Source organism: Oratosquilla oratoria, chromosome 21 (genome assembly GCF_046742065.1).
Source record: "Oratosquilla oratoria isolate Oo_2021 chromosome 21, ASM4674206v1, whole genome shotgun sequence".
Lineage (NCBI taxonomy): Eukaryota > Metazoa > Arthropoda > Malacostraca > Stomatopoda > Squillidae > Oratosquilla > Oratosquilla oratoria.
The window spans coordinates 20,208,515-20,229,502 of record NC_134797.1 but is presented as its reverse complement, the minus strand read 5'-3'; the positions used below and the strand labels follow the sequence as shown (position 1 = coordinate 20,229,502).

General features: G+C 42.1%; 2 protein-coding genes across 2 annotated transcripts; one reads left to right on the top strand and one right to left on the bottom strand.

Moving 5' to 3' along the window:
- Positions 1-7,684: 7,684 nt before the first annotated feature.
- LOC143036750 (uncharacterized) lies at positions 7,685-11,695 on the top strand. Its single transcript, XM_076204442.1, has one exon. The coding sequence runs from the start codon at positions 7,796-7,798 to the stop codon at positions 9,368-9,370; it is 1,575 nt and encodes a 524-aa protein (XP_076060557.1). The 5' UTR covers positions 7,685-7,795; the 3' UTR covers positions 9,371-11,695.
- On the bottom strand, positions 10,979-18,742 carry LOC143036751 (uncharacterized). The gene is made up of 2 exons (XM_076204443.1): positions 17,018-18,742; positions 10,979-13,655 (listed from the first exon to the last, which is right to left on the bottom strand). The coding sequence occupies exons 1-2, from the start codon at positions 17,573-17,575 to the stop codon at positions 13,158-13,160; spliced, it is 1,056 nt and encodes a 351-aa protein (XP_076060558.1). The 5' UTR covers positions 17,576-18,742; the 3' UTR covers positions 10,979-13,157.
- Positions 18,743-20,988: the final 2,246 nt, after the last annotated feature.

The following is a 20,988-nucleotide window of genomic DNA, read 5'->3' as shown; positions in this document are numbered from 1 at the left end:
TCACTCCAGGAGAAAATGGAACATTTGACATGGAACACGAAAGAACAATCACAGCAAGTACAAGATATACTAGAAGACACCCCTAACAACTTAGCTGACATGAGACGACTCTACCCATACAGCACACTCACAAAACCCGTTACACTAACTGACATCAAATAATAATAAAAAATCAAACAAAACACCCGGACACTCACAAATAAACAAACACTAACTAACATTCCAGACTCAACACTACAATTACTCACAGGAATCTTCAATGAAACATTCAGCATGGGATACTTCCCCGACACATTCAAACCAGTTACACTAACATTCATACCCAAACACGGAAAAAAAAAACTCACAGACCAATATCGCTACTTGACATCCCAGGAAAAATACTAGAAAACTCATCCTACAAAGACTCCTTAAACACTTGTATAACAACAACCCAATAAACGAAAATCAACACGGATTCGCAAGAAGAAGGGGAACAGATACAGCCAAAGCCACACTTTACGAAACAATAGTCATAAGCCAACGACACAAACACGGATGTAATATATTATCACGAGACATAACAAAAGCATTTGACAAAATATGGCACACTGGCCTTAAACATAAAATACACCAAACACACCTCCCAGACATACTAACAAGAATACTTTGTAATTACAAACACAAACACAAAAGGTAAACAAATGTTAGCACAAAAAACAAACAGAACAATAGGAACAATAAACACAAATGAACAACAATGGAAAATACAAACACAAAAATGTTTCAATTACTACACATATCAACACACAAACCAGTAGAATTATGGACAGGGGCTGGGAGTTCGAGGGGGGAGGAATGTATATATATATAGAGTGGAGGGGCTCCGGGCACTGAGGTGCCAGAACTAACTCGACCACGATCAGTCTAGTTCTTGCTACCTGCCCAGTGCTTCAACTATCCTCACAGACGTTTTTTTGTATATCTATTTTTGCCCAGTGTCGTCTCATTTGTGAATCGTCGATGGTCTCGGTCTCCGAAATAGGATATACGTGTACGCAAATTATATAATTAATAATTATTAATCATGTGTGTGTGTTGAAGATACATATGATAACATATGGAAATACAAATATATATGAAAATATTTGCCTCACTCGTCGCCTAGTGCCAAAGTGTCTGACAAGTTCGACGTGAGCCAACACTAGTCAGATGTGTTTGCTTAACACGGACACAGTCGCCCTCCCCTGAGATCAGGGTACCGCCGCCAACATCAGTGGCATCGCGTGGACCACCTGCAAGGTTGAGATCCGCAAACCAAGGAAAAAAAAAAAGTCTACCTCATTTTCTTCACTACTGGAAGAGGGTGTCACATACACATAAATAGAATAACTTGGCGACATTCAGAATAGCAGGTAGTACCGCCCGGTACAGAAGGGGTGGGTTTAACCCCTTTGACAACAGAGGGAGCGCACACCACCAGCCTGACGGAAGCCAAAATAACCGGTTAAGCACGATCATACAGATAAACATGAAGTAACACTATGTGTGCTCGAGATTAGACTAAGGATTTTTTATCAAGTGCTTGGTATTTGGAGAACTGAAAACTGACGATGACTATATAATTTATTATTATTATTATCATTATCATTATCATTATCATTATCATTATCATTATTATTATTATTATTATTATCATTATTATTATCATTGTTGTTATTATTATTATTATTATTATTGTTATTATTGTTAGTTATTATTGTTATTGTTGTCATTGTTGTTATTGTTATTGTTATTGTTATTGTTATTATTGTTATTATTATTATAATTATCATTATTGTGGATAGGAGGTAAAGGGAACACGGACTGAGGGAAATACTTTTATTCCTGAATAGTTTCGCCTGAGTGGCCACTCAGACGAAACTAGTCAGGAATAAAAGTATTTCCCTCAGCCCGTATTCCCTTTGTCTCCTATCCGCATTCGTCACAATGTATACACAATTATCATTATTGTTATCACTATTACTATTATCATTATCATTATCATTATTATTATTGTTATTATTATTATTATTATCATTATCATTATTACTATTATTACTATTATTACTATTATTATTACTATTATTACTATTATTATTATTTATTATTATTATTATTTAATAATAATTAATATTAATTAATAATTATATTAATTATTAATAATAATAATTTTTAATAATAATAATAATAATAATGATAATGATGATAATAATAGTGATAATGAGGGATGGAAGTGACAGTTTGGGAAGGTATGCGAAAGAAGGAAGTTGAAGATAAATGTACGTAAAAGTAAGGTGATGAGATGTACAAGGGGAGAATGTGGCGGCAAATTGGTGAGTATTAAGGGAGAGAGACTAGAGGATGTTAATACTTTTAGGTACTTGGGTGCGAATGTGGCGGGAAATGGAGTGGAGGTGGAGGTAGAATGTAAATTGAGAAGGGAGTAAATGCCTTGGGTGATTAAAAAGTGTAATGAGAAATAGACATTTGGGAATGGATGATAAGAGGAGATTGTATGGAGTGATTGTGCCGATAGCACTGTATGGGGCAGAAACATAGAACATAAGAGAAGAGGAGTTTGAATGTGTTTGGGATGAGGTGCCTAAGAAGTACGATAGGGGTTACTAGGCTGGATAGGGTGAGAAATGAGGAGGTGAGGAGGAGAACGGTGTGAGGGAGCTGGGAGATAGGGTTGATGAAATAGTATTGGGATGGTTAGGACACATGGAAAGAGTGAGTGAAGAATGATTAGTGAAAGAGGTATGTAAGGCAGAGGTGGAAGGAATGAGCATGAGGGGACGTCATAGGATGAGGTGGATGGATGGGATAAAAAGGGCTTTGAGAAAGCGGGGAATGTCTGTTGAGGAAAGACGGGAGAATGATTGTGTATGGATAATGGTGTGATGCATGAAAGGGAGTTGGGGGGATGGGCTGAGGGAGTATGTGTGAATGATATGACGCAGCCCGAAGGAATTTCTTCACATCTTCTTTCTGTATGAGGAGACGGAGATGGGGGGGGGGCGGGGATCGCCGATTAAATAAAGCGGCCTTCCTGTGGATGTGCTGTGTCTTGCGACACTGCTTCTGACCCAGGGCAATGGGCGAGATGCAGGGATGACCCGTCATCCAGGAGAAGCCAAGATAAGAGGGAGGGAGGGGGGGTGAATGGGAGTGTAGTATGTGGAGATGGAATGGGTGGGAATGGATTTTATGCCATTGTTTTTTTTTATGCGAGTCAGAAAAATAACATATTTTCGGTCAGATAATCAGACCTACTTAGAAATTAAATCAATATCTTGACTGATGATATTTAGTTCGCTAGGGGCCGTTGCAGATCCGGGGAAAATCAATCTCAAACAGTATCGCCTCCCGTGATTGGTTAAAAGTTAAGACATCAAAAGGCAAAACATTTTATGTAAGATAGAATCTGATTGGACCTTGCTCTCGCACAAAACTACCCTCTGTTCTGGACCCAGTGGCCGAGTTGTGCTTTTTGACTGTGGGCCTTGAGACAGTGCCATACTTTATAGACGTCACGTCGCCCCTAGTCTGATATTCATTATATCACAAGAATTTGAATCCGTCGAAAATGTCAGTGTTACTCGACCTCAGCAACAAGAGGTTCGAAACACAATTGGAGGACCACCTCTTTCTTAACTCAAGGAAGAGAAGAAGTTAATTTTCAGTAGCAAGATGTGCCTACCCAAGTCTGTTCTACTTAAGAGACACATGTCAAGTCTGAACAATCTCTAAAAGTGCCTGAAGAAAACCCACACCGCTAAGTTCGTACAGTCTGAGGAAAGTGGTAGGTTCTTTTCGCGGGAAAATTAGGCTTAGGCTTCCTTAGATTCGGGTAACTGCACTTTGTCGAGATCGTTCTCACCGTCATCTCCCAAGAAAGCAAATAGTTGGGAGTCTTTTAGCATCACGGCACTTGACGGTGGTGTGACGGATTAACGGAAACTTTCGCTACGTTCTTCTTAAATTAACGGAATAATTATTAATGAAGTTAAATTTTTGGTTTACGGATTAATGATTAACGAACTTAACTTTCTGGTTACGGTGCCCAACTCTGGAAATTACAAACCGTCACAATCTTCGATTACGCTAACAGCGCACTATATTTAGGATGAGGCCCAACGAATTATACATTTGATTTAATTTGTGCACCATTACAGTTGAAAATCAAAACCGCAAAGTGATTAATTCTGATTAACCCGATTTAAAAAAAAAAATTCCATAGTTGACAATTCTTCTGGAAGGTAACTGGCATATATGACGGCAACGGAGAAAACGACATTTATGATAATTCTAGTGCATTGATCGATGTTCAGCAGTTACACACCCTAAAGAACCATGTGCGGGTGGTGTGGAAAGAGCAGTTCACACTTAAGCCTCGTTTACATGAGGCAAGTTGAGAGGCAAGTCAAATGTGCATGTTACTTGAACTGGAGAGGAAAGCGAGCAAGTACATGTTCACACAGGCCACTTGTCTCTGAATTGGCCTGTGTGAACATGTACTTGCTCAATTTCCTCTCCGGTTCAAGTAACTTGCACACTCGGCTCGCCTCTTGATTGGCCCCGTGTAAACGATGGTTTATGCCTATTGGATGGCGACACCATTGTTTAGTGTACCTAAAACGTTCTCAAAATAGCGACGTGGGTGTATGTAACAGTACTCTTTCCCATCGAATCTCGAGTAGAAATAGGGTGGGAGTTGGTTAGGTTAGGTGAAAGTATCAATGTGAGGGAAGCAGTGGCGGATCCAGGGGGTTGGATAGCGCCTTTACATTAATTGCGCGGCAGCTCGTACAGCAGCGTATCCAAGGTGAGCCCCTCCATCCACTGTGGTCACCCCTAGACTCCCGCGTTTTCCCTTTTCAATCGGCCGTTGTAGTCTGGCCAGGCAGCGCGTCTCCCTTGTTTCCATAGTAGTCATTCGGCCGGTACCTCGATCCTTCATGGTCTCGTACAGGGCCTTGCAGTTTCTCCATCGCCATTTATTTACTTACTTGGATTTACTTGAAGATATCTAGAAGACCTCTTCACAGCCACGGTGATCCGCCACTGCTACCACTCCATGGCAACTAAAAGCTTACCCTTCTGTGTCCTTGTGAGAAGTCTAGCACGGACTATCAACACATCCATGCCCGCAGACATAGCATTATCTACTAGTAGTCCAGCTGATACGTGGTCAGGGAATTCATTTACAAACACCATTCTGACTAATTGCTCAAACCCTTCGTCTTTTAATGTCGATAGAGCTACCAATCTTCTAATTTCGTTGGCCCGTTCGCCAGCCCAGCGCATTCTTTGTAGCCGATTAAAAGATTCGAACGCTCCCTCATCGAACGCCTCCTTCAACTTCTCTGTATCTGCTTGATCACTATCGTTCATTTCTAGGTAGATGGCCAAGGCGTCGCCTTCTAGGTTAAGGGCAAATTAGCTCGCGACGCCTGTGATACCGGTTAATTTTGCCACTGTCTTTTTGAGCCATGCGGCGACGTTTCCATTGCCATCAAATGGTTTTGGAGTTATGTTGCTTGTTTCGAACGTTTTTTTTTTCATGCCAGACGTCTCGGCCATGCCTAAATAGCTTGTTGTAACGGAGCGACGTATTACTTTATCCCGTTAGTTCCTGATTCTTCTTGGTTTAATACGACACTCGTCTCTAGTTCCCCTTTCACTCGTATCGTCACCTAATCCTACGCTAGCTAAGGTCAAGGTCTAAATATACAGGTCAGACCGTTTACATTCTTCTGCGCAGCTTCTGACGTCATTTGGCTGAATCTATTTTCTCTTTGTGATACACTGAAGAAAACTGTGAAACGCCAAGACAGGAACTATAATATTATATATATTATATATATATATTATATATTCATATATATAGACAGGAACTATAATATTTTATATATATTTATATATATTTTTTATATAATATTTGTCAGAATATAACTAATTGCGTGGAGCAGTGCGAGCGAAGGCGACGTCATTTTCGAACGACGGACCAGCTTCAACTGACAGCTATAGGACCCGCTAACCCCACTTTGAACAGCCAGGTGACGTTCACGGGCCCGCTGCGCCAACTCCCTCGAAATTCGGTCGGAAGTGGTTAGACCTTATATTCTTAGATCTTGGCTAAGGTCTATCTACATTTTTCTTCTACTGCACCTCTATCACTCGCACACACTGGCGACGCGCACCAGCCAACGCCCAATTCGCCCTCCTCCTCCTAGACGGACCTTTGATCCCGTGCCGCCGGAGTGCCAACTGTCCAACCGTACCCGTACCACATAATGTCCACTATTTTGAGGGAAGGGATATTTACACCTTTTATTGTTCTTTTTTGCCGGTGGTTTTGGATTACTTTTTGTTCTCAATATTTATCCAAGATTTATTATTTTCTGGGTAGTAGTCTGTACAGGTTGGAGGAAATGGATTTGATTTATGAAATTTTTGGCTTGAAGGCCAAGCGCCGGAGCCGGGAGGCCATTCAGCGTGTTGGAGGAAAAGGAGGAGGCGCCTTGCTAGATTTATTGGGAGATTTTGATGTATAATTATAGAGGGGCAGGACGTCTAGCATCTACCCTGATCAGTCTCCTACATACTCGTAGTGTAGTGACTAATCCCAAACTGGTACTCAAGACGACATGGTTCATTTTGTAATGGGACACTGGGAAGGGTTGGGAGGGATTGGATCCTGCCGTATTGGGTTCCAGATTAAAGTTGTATTATTAAGGATTCGTTTGAATGGGTCCACATTTGGTGAGATCCTCCACATAAAGAGATCTCTATTCACTCTGAAGGGACATTGTGCAGCAAAAAATGGTCCACGACTAATCCAAAGAACCAAAAACATTGGGCTGTCCAGGTCGGGGCTCACTGCATGACGATATGGGTCGAGTGAAGAACCGTATCGGGGGAAATCCTGGAATGCGATGCTACTTAGTGGTACTGCATGGAGAAATAGCTAATGACTGTGGTTAAGTAGTAGAAGTTGGTATGCCCCTCGTTGGGTGGATGGCTGGGGGAAGGCGACCACCTTTGTGTCAAATCAGTTCAGAGTGTGTGTATGAGGGGGGGGGGGACTCTTTTGATGGGGCCCTCTGCAGTAATTCTCTCAAAAACCTTCCAAATAATTTCTTGTATATTGGAGTAACTCAGTCCTCTCTCCACTGTCGTGTAATACTTCACTTGCTTTATCAATTGACAGATATCAACCATACTAGGATTGGGAATATCTATTCTAAGGGCAACATAACACTAAGAATAGGCGCAAGATATAACAAATTGTATTCTCCTCAGTCTCACTCTAACTCCAAAATGAATATAACTTTATAACTGGGGGCAAAGCCAAATCCCCCCTTATCTATGATGATATGCTCCTCTAACAATCTTGATGTTTTCCAGATAATCAATTTTCAACGAACGACGTTCTCTGGTCTTATAGTGGTGTCATTGATGACTTCTTCATACCCAATTTCAATACTTTGCATGTTTGTAACAAAATTAATTCTAGTGATTTGTTTATGGATTGATTATCTATTATATTTAATTTATTCATAGTTATTAACTAATCTATTTACTTATTCATTTACCCATTTATTTATTTATTCATTCATCCATTCACTTATCTATTTATCCACTTTCTTCGATATACAGGTGGTCCCTCGCCCAAGGTGGCATCGTCATCAGTCGAAATAAATTCATTATCCCTAAACTCCTGAATTGGGTGTGTGTGTGTGTGTGTGTCGTCACTGCCACGTGTGCCATGAGCAAGAGTGGCACTACTCTCGGTGGCACCCCTGATCTTCCATCCCTCCAACAAGCACTAGAAGCGTGTGACGATGCTGCACTCGAGGCGTACCTTAAGGCAGGACTGGACCCTGACGCACTCTTACCCGGCGGCGTCACCCCTGTCATTCACCTGATCAACTCGGCCCAACAAGCCAACTGGGGCGACCTGGCGCGTCTTCTCCTGCAACATGGCGCCGATCCGAAAGTCCGGAGTGCGAGGGGCGTTCCGCTGCTGTCGCTCCTTGTCATGGCGGGGGCTCCCCACCTTGTGGCGCTGGCCCTCGACCTGGGAGCTGACCTCGAGCAGCGCGGTCCTAACGGCGAGACGCCCCTTCTGACGGCGGTGCACTACCGACAGGTCGAGTGTGTCCGAATCCTCTTGGAGCGCGGCGCCTGCAGCACCACCTCCAGCGACGACGGTACCAGTGTCCTCCTCTGGGCGGCTGGGCGAAGCAACGGCCTGGGCCTCCAGCGCTCCTTGACCTGTGTCAAGCTCCTCCTCAGTCACGGCGCAGATCCCGAGGTGGCCAACCGGCGAGGGTACACGCCTCTGATGGCCGCCGCTCTCATCGGCGAGGTGGAGACAGTCCGCGCCCTCCTGACCCACGGAGCCAAGACCGAGGCCCGGGATGCCCGAGGCGAAACTGCGCTCATGAAGGCCACGCAGGCGGATTGTCGGGACGTAGTTCGGGTCCTCCTCAGTCACGGCGCCGATCCGAACGCAAGGAATTCTTGCGGAGGCTGCGCGCTACACAGTGCATCTTCTCCTGACGTGGTGGACGAACTCCTGCGCTCAGGCGCCGATCCAAATCTGGCGTCGTCAAGTGGCGGGACGGCACTCCACGTCTTGGCAGCGCACAACAAACCTCAGCCTCTGCAGATCCTCCTTGACAATGGCGCCCGTGTGGACAGCTCGGACGAGCACGGCACGACGCCCCTACAAATCGCTCTCCGGTGTCGCAGCCGAGAAGCTGCAAACCTCCTGCTGGACAAGGGCGCAGATCCCCACCACGTAGACTCGTGGGGAACCTCCGTCCTCCTGGAGGCCTTGCTGCCTTTAGATTATTACGGTACGCACAATGTTATCCAGAAGTTGGACACCCCGAGCTTAAGGGCGGAACTCAAGTTTTCTGTTCTAAATCCCGATACGGGACGCGTTCATTTGCTGCAACTGGTACAAAGACTCTTGCAAGCCGGCGTGGATCCCGCGGGTGCGAGGCCAGGCAGCACGGAGGGAGGCGATGTGACTCCTGCTATGATTACAGCGGCTGCAGGAGACCTGGAGACCTTGCGACTGTTCTTCAAAAAGGGGACAGACCCTCTGCAGGAGGACTCATGCGGAAGGGGACTCCTGAGCTATGCCGCGAGGTGGGGCCACGCACGGGTCGTGCGGTACCTGATGAGCCTCGAATGCCCACCGAACAAACTGGACGCATTTGGGAACTTGCCGATTTACTATGCTGCCCAAGGAGGATATGACGACGTCTTGCTCCTTCTCGTCCTCCATTTCGCCTTCTACATGTGCAGTTGTGTGACCCTCAACACATGAAATATGGCCCCTGTCTTCAAGGAAACTTGGTGGATTCCATGCCAAGTCATTTCGTTCAATTCTAGTCCTGTAGTCATTTTGCTTCCACACCTATTGGCATCTTAGGGGAATGCTGAAACCCCAGTGAAAGCACTCAAAATAACCTGCTGGTGGACATTTTGATCTGTGATAAAATGGTGTCAGATTGAGCAGTGAGTGGTTTCGCATAGGCTAACATTCTTATTCAAAACTGCTGCAGTGTGATTGTAATGCACTATTCATTTATATGGTCCCATTGCATTTTATAATTACTACTAAAAATAATGTTGTACTTCATAGATAATGCAAGGGGCTGATAGTGTAATGTGTGAATATGAACTTGTTAGTTATTGTCATTTCAATTTGGAAGACATAATACATGCTCTCCCACATAATCAGTAATTACATGAAATTCAGCATTTCCATTCACAGCCACTACTGTAACATTAAATGACATTTCACATACTAGTGCAATCCACACAGCCTAACCAAGTTAGATTAAGCAGCCATCTTACAAAGGAGGTAGCCAAAGTTAAAGGGATAAATTCAATCCCATTGACCCCATCCACACACACTCCACTCCCATTCACCACCCCTCCCTCCCTCTTTTCTTGGCTCCTACTGGATGATGGGTCATCCCTACATCTTGGCCACTGTCCTGGGTCAGAAGCATTGCAGCAAGACACAGCACACCCACTTCATTTAATCAGCAACCTCCATGCTCTGTCCCCTCACATAGAAAAAGAGGAGACAGGGAGAAATCCCTTTGGGCTGCTGTCAAAATACCATTCACACAACCACTCCCTACTCCTATCCCCCACCTACCCCACCCCTTCCATGCATCACAGCATCATCCATACACAACCATTCACCAGTTACCACTGTCTTCTCCCTTCCTTCCTCAACAGACATTCCCCTCTTTCCCAACACCCTTTTACTTCATCCATCTCATCCTTGGTCGCCCCCTCATGTTCACCCCTCCACCTCTACCTTCCACACCTCTTTTACTGATCTTTCTTCACTCATTCCCTCCATGAGTCTAATCCATCCCAACACTCTCTCCTCAGCCCTATCTCCCAACTCCATTTTGACCCTCCACTCTCCTCCACATCTATATATTTGTGGATGACCTCATTAAATTATGAATGTCATCCCTCTACGAGATTGTTGGTCCAGATGCTCTCTGTGTGTGCATTCCAAAGATGAAGTGACAATATGTGTGAATGCTACTTGAGTCATACAGTGACTTTTATATGTGAGGTGTGATTCTTACTTATATTGCTTGTTGAGACACAAAAGGTGTTACTGTTAAGCACATAATGAAGCGTGAATACCACATTAGCTATGGTGTGAGTTTATTTCTTTGAGCTGTAAGTACAAAATGAAGTGTGAATGCTATATTTGCTATAGTGTGAGACTAGCTCTTTGAGCTGTGAGGATATTTTTTCACACATTGTTAAAATATTTGTCTATTACTAAGCATATCTAGTGTTGAGTTTATTTTTCATTAGAAATATGTCTTCTGATCTGTAATTATGTTTTAACCATACCTGTGAATGTTCATTATGCAAAAAAAAATCTTATTTATTAAAAATAAAATAATTTATTCTATTGCTCCCAAAAAAGGTAAGCAGCCCAACCTGTAATAGTTCATTACAATAAATAAATATATAAAAATGCTTCTTATTTTCATACTAAAAATTAATTTATCCCATGGCCCCAAAAAGACAGACATTATAAATTCCCCAAACAGATGAAACAAAACTAAAAGAATTTATTCCGTGGCCCAAGCTTCCACATATGGTCACTCCCATAGTCCAAATGTTTGGTCAGCTATTAGTATACACTCTTTCAAATGAATCCATGCCAAAATGCCACGTGACATAATGTCCACAGACAAAATGCCACAAGACATAATATAACATTTAAAAATATAAAGGTGTCTAAGTGTTATATTTACTTATACAAATACTATACAAGTATATATATAATATATAATCTATCTATATGCCAATGGCATTTCCCCTTTAACAGGGAGGAAGCCAAAGCCAAAAGGCTCCCATCCATTCTCCTCCCATCCACCACCCTTTCATTTTAGCTCTTTATGGATGACAGGTCATCCCTGTATCCCACCCACTGCCTAGGGTCAGAAGCAATGTAGAAAGACAGCACATCCATAGCAAGGCTGCTTCATTTTATCAGGGACCACACACCCTCCATCCCCTTATACAGAAAAAGAGATGGGGAAAAATCCCTTTGGGCTGTGTCAAAATATCATTCACATGTAACCACTCCCTGACCCACCCCCTCCCTCCTTTGCATCTCAGTATCATCTATACACAGCCATTCTCCACTCACTCTTATCTCTTGCCTTCTCCCCTCCTTGTTCAACAGATAATTTCCATCTTGTTCATCTATCTCATCCTCAGTCGGCCCCTCAAGTTCACTCCATCCACCTCTGCCTTCCATGCCTATTTTACTAATCTTTCTTCTCTCATTCTTTCCATGTATCCAAACCACCCCAATACTCTTTCATCAGCCCTATCTGCCATCTCCTTTACCACCCCAGCTCTCCTTCTTATCTCCTAGTTTCTGACACTATCTAGCCTTGTGGCCCCTACCATAATCCTAAAATTTCATCTCAAACACATTCAAACTTTCCTTCTCTGCTTCTTTTAAATACATAATACATACATATACCAAGGCTTTTTCCCCCTTTCAAGGGAGATAGCCAAAAAGGGAAAGGCATAAAAACACTCCCACCCATTCATCCCTAAATACACTCCACACCCCTCCCACCTTCCCTCTCATCTGAGCACCTCCTGGATGATGGGTCATCCCTGCACCTTGCCCACCGCCCTGGGTCCGAAGCAGTGTCGCAAGACACAGCACATCCACAGCAAGGCCGCTTCATTCAATCGGAGACCCCCCCTCTCCGTCCCCCCTTGCATATAAGGAGAGGACGGGGAGAAATCCCTTCGGGCTGCGTCAAAATTTACTCACACATACTACCTCACCCTCACCCCCCCACCCATTCCTCCTCATGCAATCACAACATCATCCATACACAACCATTCTCCACTCACCTCTGTCTTCCGTCCTCTCCCTTCCTTCCTCAACAGACATTCCCCTCTTCCCCAAAGCCCCCTTCACCCCATCCATCCACCTCATCCGAGGACGTCCCCTCATGTTCACTCCCTCCACATCTGCCTTCCATACCTTCTTTTAAATAATATATAATAAAAGCGTCTAAATGGGAAGTGTCAATTTGGGATGACACCATTGTTTATGTCACCAAATAAAAAGAGATCATGTTCCACTTATCTATTCTCCTTCAACAGCACAACATCTCTTCCATGAGTGAATTCTGGGCAAATTTATTGGCTGTTGCCAGTTTCCTGGGAGCTGAGGGTTTCCCACAAGAGTGGCCTTGAGGAACAGTGTGACCAAATGATCTGCTTTCTTTATATGAATAGTGGCAAAAACAGCATAAGTCATGTATAACAGAATTTTTGGGCATGGCCAGGAAACTGGGTGCCTGCCTCTTGGAGCTGCATTGTCAACTGGAGGTCAACTAGCTATTGAAACTAATGGACAGATGCTCTCCAAGTCCATCCTACAGTATCACTATGTAAGTGTCCATTATTGAGCTCCATTAAATAACACTATGTTACCTATTTGATTCAATAACCTCATCATCTGGTTCTTGTTTATTATTAGTAACATTAACATATTCAGCTTCTTTCCTATCTTTCACAGTATTGTCTACTCAAAATTCAATAAATAGGTATTCCTGGGGAATTTCAGTCTTTACATCAACGTCATACTCACTCTTGATATATGTCTTCTCATCATTTACACTTGGGAATTTCTTCCCCTCACTCCTATTCTTGTCAATATTTTGCTCTCTTGAAAATTCATCAAAAAAGTATTCCTGGGAAATTTCAATCTTTACACCAACACCATCTTCACTCTTAATATATTCACTCCCATCACTTACACTTAGGAACTCATCATCTCCCACAGAATGTTTACTCTTTCTTGGATCCTTAGGATGTTCAGCCACATCAATGTACACTTCTGGTTCATTGTCATTCATACATTGATCACTAGAGTTTTGTTTAGTTTTTATTTTATTACTTCTTAAGCATCCTCTTCCAATGATTTTTTCATTTCTAACAAGTGTCTTTCCTTGACCACTCCAAACAGGATCTGTCAATGAACTACTGTCACTATCTGCTCCTGCACTGCTGACTCCTGCCTCATCCTGTAATATCAAAACAATGTGCTAGAATGACATGTAACAAGATTACACACTTCTGATAAAATTACAGTGAACAACTGATCTTACCAATAACAAGTTATCTTAATTAACCCTGTCATTGTTACTCATGACTTGTGGTGCTCCATCAGGCAGTTTTGTTCAACAGAGGGAAACCTTCTGCATAGGAAATTAAAGCATAGATTCATAAATACAATATGAAAAAAAAAAAACAGGAAATGGTGGACACTCCCACCTACCCTACAAATTACCATATCACTCTAACCCACAACTAACCCAACCTAATCACAGCCTACCTAACCTAACTGGAGCACAACAAATCTTACCTAACCAGACCATGAACCCATCCCTATCTTGGTAACATTCAACAACCATAACCCCAGTGCTGTGTCCACTGCTGAACTAATGGATATTACCTATTGACACCATTGAACAAGACAAAATTTAGGGTTTGCATAACATTTCTTTGCTATATCCATAATTTTTTACCTGAGCAAACAGTGGAGAGATAAAGAATGATAAGATTTAGACTGGGACATGGTCAACATTTATTAGGTATTGTCTCTTCATAGTAGTTTGGATTGGATGGCTTTGTCTATCAAGAAGTTGGTAATATATATATATATATACAAGTAGTAAGAATGGAAATTACACAATTGGGAACAGAGCCTTTATTCCTGACCAGTCTCTGTTCCCAACTGTGTGATTTCCATTATTTCCATTCTTACCATTCATACACCTGCCATGACGCCACAAGGCTTTTTTCCCCCTTATACAGGAGGTAGCCAAAAGAAAAAGGCACAGGAACTACTCCCACCCACTCCATCCCCTACATACTACCCTCCCCTTTACCCTCTTCCCTTCCTCTTATCTTGGCACCTCCTAGATGACGGGTTATCCCTGCATCCCACCCACTGACCTGGGTTAGAAGCAGTGTCGCAAAACATAGCACATCCACAGCAAGGCCGCTCCATTTACTTGGTGACCAACCCCCCTTTCCGTCCCCTCATGCAGAAAAGGAGAAGATGGGGAGAAATCCCTTCAGGCTCCAACATTTTTTCTCATACATACTCCCTCACCCGACATCCCCCACCCACTCCCCCTCATGCATCACAGCATCATCCATACACAACCCCTCTCCATTCACCCGTCTTCTCCCGTCCTTCCTCAACAGACATTCCTCTCTTTCCCAATGCCCCTTTTACCCCATCCATCCATCTCATCCCAGGACACCCCCTCATGTTCACTCCTTCCACCTCTGCCTTCCACACCTCTTTTACTAGTCTTTCTTCACTCATTCTTTCCATGTGTCCAAACCATCCCAATACTCTTTCATCCACCCTATCTCCCAACTCCATTTCCACCCCTGTTTTCCTCCTCACCTCCTCATTTCTCACTCTATTTAGCCAGTAACCCCTATTATACTTCTCAGGCATTTCATCTCAAACACATTCAAACTCCTTCTCTCTTCCTCTCTTATGTTCCATGTTTCCCGTACAGTGCTGTTGGCACAATCACTCCTTCATAGTATCTCCTCTTTGCATCCATTCTCAAATGTCTATTTCTCATTACACTTTTTAATCCACCAAGGCATTTACTCGCTTCTCTCAATCTATATTCTACCTCCACCCCCACTCCTCCCTTTCCTGCTACATTCGCACCCAAGTACTGTATCTAAAACTATCCACTTCCTCTAGTCTCTCCCCCTTAATACTCACTTCCAGCCTGCTGCCACTCTTTCCCCTTGCACATCTTGTCACCTTACTTTTACCCACATTTATCTTCAGCTTCCTTCTTTCACACACCTTCCCAAACTCTATCACTAACTTCCTCAACCCCTCCTCTGATCCTGCTACAAGCATAGTGTTGTCAGCAAACAACAGCTGGCTTATATATATATATATATATATATATATATATATATATATATATATATATATATATAGAGAGAGAGAGAGAGAGAGAGAGAGAGAGAGAGAGAGAGAGAGAGAGAGAGAGATAAATTTTAAGAATTGTACATGTATGCTGCAAACTAAGTACACTTAATTTTCAGAGAAGTCAGACAACCCCATATCTCCAGACTTTGTTCCATCAGTGTTCTCCTTTACATCACCTCAACAAGGAAAGGAGATAAATTGCTTAAGAGATTCAATAGATGATAATATTCTACTAAGTTGAAAGAAGACAACAAGGCAAGGCATGAGGCAACATTAGGGTTAGTAGACCTTTGCACAAGTGGTACCTGCAAGTACGGATGAAGAGGAAAATGATATGATGATGATGAAAAAATTAAATTCTATATAGGTTTAGGAAATCTGACTCATTTAAAGGGAGTTGTTGACTTCATTACCACAGTTTTAAAGCTAGGTAAACTAAAAACATTTCAACAAGTTTTATTTTGCTTGATGAAATTAAGATTAAATTTACTCTTCAAAGACTTGGGTTATAGATTTAGTGTTCATCAATCCACAATTTCAAGAATATTCCTAAGTGTGATAGATAAGGTACACTGAATATTAGGTTGGTACAAACACTGATATTTTGGCCTGTGTGTGATTAAGTGTGGAAAACTCTTCCAATGTCATTTAGAGGCACCTTTGCATTCTGCATTGCTATAATAAACTACTTTGAGATACTCATTGAAAGACCAAAAGATCTACAAGCAAGGGCAAAAATGTGGTCAAATTACAAACACCACAATGCTGCAAAATATCTCATGGCAATTACACCACAAAGCAGTGTTACATTTGTATCAAAGGACTGGGGTGGTGATATCTCTGATAAGTGTCTCACTGAAACTTGTGCACGGTTCAATTATCCAATTCCAGATGTTATCCTTGCTGATAGAGGTCTTGATGTAAAAGACAGTATTGCATTATATTAATGTAAATTAGAAATACCAGTTTTTACTAGAGGCAAGAAGCAGCCGAGTACGACTGAAACACAAGAAACATGAGAACTAGCATCTTAGTGAATTCAAGTAGAACATGTCATAGGCCTTCTGAGGAATGAATATACAATCCTGCAGGATACTCAACCTCTTACTGTGCTACAAAAAGATGCTTCAGATTTTGCCTGTCTTGACAAATGTGTACGAGTTGCATATGCTCTTGTAAATGTATCCCTCTGTTGTTCTTTTTGAATAAGAATTGTATATACAGAATACAGAGATATTTTGATTATTCGACCTTGGTGAGACCTATGGTTGGTCGGATAATTGGAAAAGTCGGATGTTTGGATGGACACTAAAAAAATGATAATACAGTACATAATATACAGTGCAGTGTACAGTACATAATACAGTTTAGTACATAATAATACACAAAAATTGTAAAAGTTGTACTCACCCTAAACTGTTTTGATGCAGCTCTTCTATAAGATAAGAACTTGGAGTGTAGCATATAGTGATTTATAACATCCTGAGTTGTAAATTCATTTCGTGACTCCATGAAAGATATGAATGTTTCTAAGCTTGTTTGTGCCTCATCCCAAGAAACTTTTGATGATCCTTCATCTCCTTCACTTTCATTTAAATTTTGGGTGTCTGTCTGATCGGGGTTGATTACCATGTCGATAATTTCCTCATCTGTCAAGACGTGAGTTGTAGGTGCTTGCACGTCACAGTCCAGCCACGTCTCCAATTCTTCTTCTATGGTGTCCGATTTTAGAGTTTCCTTAACCTCAGGAGAAATAGCTCCCTTTACATATTCCAGCAGTTCCTTCATTAACTCCTTCTTAGCAAAGTCTTCTTCTTCATTGGAGTCGATTAACATAACTGATGGCCATATTTTCCTCCAAGCTTTCTTGAGTGTAGAAGACTTCACCTCCTCCCAACCTTTAGCCATGTACCAAATTGCAGTCTTGAGGTTGAAGGTTTTATAAAAAATCCTTAAGAGTCCCATCATGTGCACAAAACCTTCTCATAAAATCCTTTCGGTAACGGCACTTAAGATTTTCAATCACCCCTTGATCCATGGGCTGAATGAGTGACGTAGTGTTAGGAGGGAGTAAGGCTGCAAAAATATTGCCATTTTGAAGATCTTCTATCTTGGGGTGAGCGTTGCAGTTATCCAACATTAGGAAGGCCTTGCTATCTTCTGGCAGTCCAATGTCTTTAAAGTGACTTTTCACTGAAGGCACAAAATGTTTATCAAACCATTCTTGAAAAATGCCTTGTATCATCCGGGCGTTTTTTTGGACTCTGTAAATTACAGGAAGAGACTTGGCCCCTTTAAAAGCCCTAGCTGGATGCATGGACTTCCCTATGACAAGCAACTTTAGACGATGCGTCCCTGCAGCATTGGCACAACACAGAACAGTTAACCTTTCTTTACACTGCTTATACCCAGCAGCTTGTGTCTCACCACCATGACCCAGAGTTGACGAGGGTAACATACGCCAAAAGAGTCCGGTCTCGTCCGCATTGTATATCTGTTCAGCAGTTAACTGATGCTCCTCTACTAACTGAGAAAAATTTTCAATGTACGTATTAGTACCTAAAAAGTCCGCAGAATTTTTTTCATCAGCAGTCACAAGCTTTCCGATGCCGTGGCGAATCTTAAAATTACGTAGCCACCCATCTGAGAAATTACACGGTTCAGTGATTTTCATTTTTTGGTACAATTCCTGGGCTTTTTCTAATATCAAATAACCATGCACAGGTTTATCTTTACCGCCATTCCGCATCATTTTGTACCACTCCCACAGAGCCTCATCGAGTAATTCCAGCTTAGGCTTGCTTAGAGTTTTCCGTTTTGATAATAACTTATTAAATTCTGAGGCATCATAAAATTTAAACAAGTTATTCTTTGATCTTAAAATGTCCACCACTGTTGTTTTGCCGATGTTATACTCTCGACATATGTCCTGTCTAGGAACACCTTGTTCTACCTTTTTAATTATGGTCACTTTCTGTTCGATATTAAGAACAACACGTTTACGTTTTCCACTCGCCGGTGCTGCCATTTTCACTGAATATATGAATAGACCACCCTGGGAAAAACAAGTACAAAATTTCCGTGGAGGGAAATAACATATAGGTAAACAAAACTACCTCCACCTGTAAACAAATGAGCCCGCCAAACATCTGCTGTTGTGCTACGGAAGCGCCACGATACTGCAGCGGGAAACACGCGCAATATCTACTTATCGATCAGGTCGGATGTCTGGACGAATTTCGCAATTTATCCGACTTCGGGCATAAAAGAAAAAAGTCGGATGTTTGGACAAGTCGGATCTTTGGAAGTCGGACAATCAAGACATACCTGTGTGTATATATGTATATATATATATATATATATATAAATTATATATATATGGGTTCCTCGACCTACTTCATTTTTCACATGCGTTGTTTTGATTCCACAGCAGTACAGAAGGTATAGTTTATTTTGGGGATACTCATTTTTTTTTTCTATTACTTAAATAGTTTCATTTTTGTACTATTATTGTGTTCTCACTTTCATTTTCCAAAAGCCTAGTTCTGTTTCTTGATGTATATAGAACTGCCCAGTATAGGCCTCATGGTCTCGTCTCCTTCATTTTTATGTTCTTATATGTATGACTTTAGGTTTATGGTAATTTCGACTTCCATCGAAAATCGCCTTATGGTCTGTAGAAATGGATCTCCAATGTAACTCAAGGAGCCCCTGGTGTGTGTGTGTATATATATATACATACATACATATACCAAGAATTTTTCCCCCTTACAAGGGAGGTAGCCAAAAAGGAAAAGGCATAAAATCATTCCCCCCCATTCCATCCCCGAAAACACTCCACACCCCTCCCATCTTAGCACCTCCTAGATGACGGGTCATCCCTGCACCCTGTCCACTGCCCTGGGTCAGAAGCAGTGTCGCAAGACACAGCACATCCACAGCAAGGCCACTTCATTAAATCGGCGACCCCCCTCTGTCCCCCCATATATGTATATATATATATATACATATATATATACTATATTATATACATATATATATGTATATATATATATATACATATATATATATATATATACAGTGGTATCTTGTATCTAAAATCAGTGGGGGTATTGCTTCAGAAAATTTTCACCCAGTGTTTGACATTGCGTAAAATGCCATATAGGCAGCACAATGTTGGTATCTGTCAAAATCTTGAAGCAACTTAAAAAAATTGGGGTAGTAGTGAACCTGTTCAGGCAGTAAAGATATTCTTGTGACATCAAACAGTGATATTCAAGGGGGATTATTTACTTTCTGTATACAAGGTTTTCAGTGGACTGCTGCAGAAGATATCAGTGCTCAGTCATAAGCCAAGTGAGCATATAGAGTCCCAAATAGAGGATAAGCCGTATAGATCCTATAGAGCACTGCTCAATTGTGCTGGCTACTCATGAGTTATGATCCCTTTCCAGCCTCAGTACAGGGCAAACTGACCAGCACTGCCTACTGCATGGGTGGGTTGTACCTTGGGGTTTCCAAAGTTCAACATCAGCCCCCACCATTCTTGGTGAACTTGTGTTAATGGTCAAATTTGAATTATTGTTAGAGAAGTATGATAGGGGTTACTAGGCTAGATTGAGTGAGAAATGAGGAGGTGAGGAGGAGAACGGGGATGGAAAGGGAGCTGGAAAATAGGGTGGATGAAAGAGTATTGGGATGGTTTGGACACATGGAAAGAATGGGTGAAGAAAGACTAGTGAAAGAGATATGGAAGGCAGATATGGAAGGGGTGAACATGAGGGGGTGACCTAGGATGAGATGGATGGATGGGGTAAAAGAGGCTTTTGGAGAAGAGGGGAATGTTTGTTGAGGAAGGACAGGAGAGGACAGAAGATGGGTGAATGGAGAATGTTTGTGTATGGATGAGGGGACGGAGGGGGTCGCCAATTTGATGAAGTGGACTTGCTGTGGATGTGCTGTGTCTTGAGACACTGCTTCTGACCCAGGGCAGTGGACAAGATGCAGGGATGACCTCTCATCCAGGAGGTGCCAAAATAAAAGGGAGGGAAGGGGGTGGAGTGTGATATGGATGGAATGGGTTGGAGTGGTTTTTATCCCTTTGTTTTTGGCTGCCTCCCTTGTAAGGGGGAAAAAAGCCTTTGGTATATGTATGTAGATAATAGGAAAGATTTGGTAGTGACTTGATATACTTTTAGTCTCAGTTACTACTTCACACTTTGTGTCGAATTTCCTTAATGGGAAGCGACCCCAGAGAACACCAAAAGGAAGTGGTGAGGAAGCAATTAACCTTCCTCCTGAGAGAGAGAAAGGTGGTTCCTGGAAAACTTAGCCCTCACAGAATTCAATGTGAATTATTACAACTGGAGACTTGTTTTCCA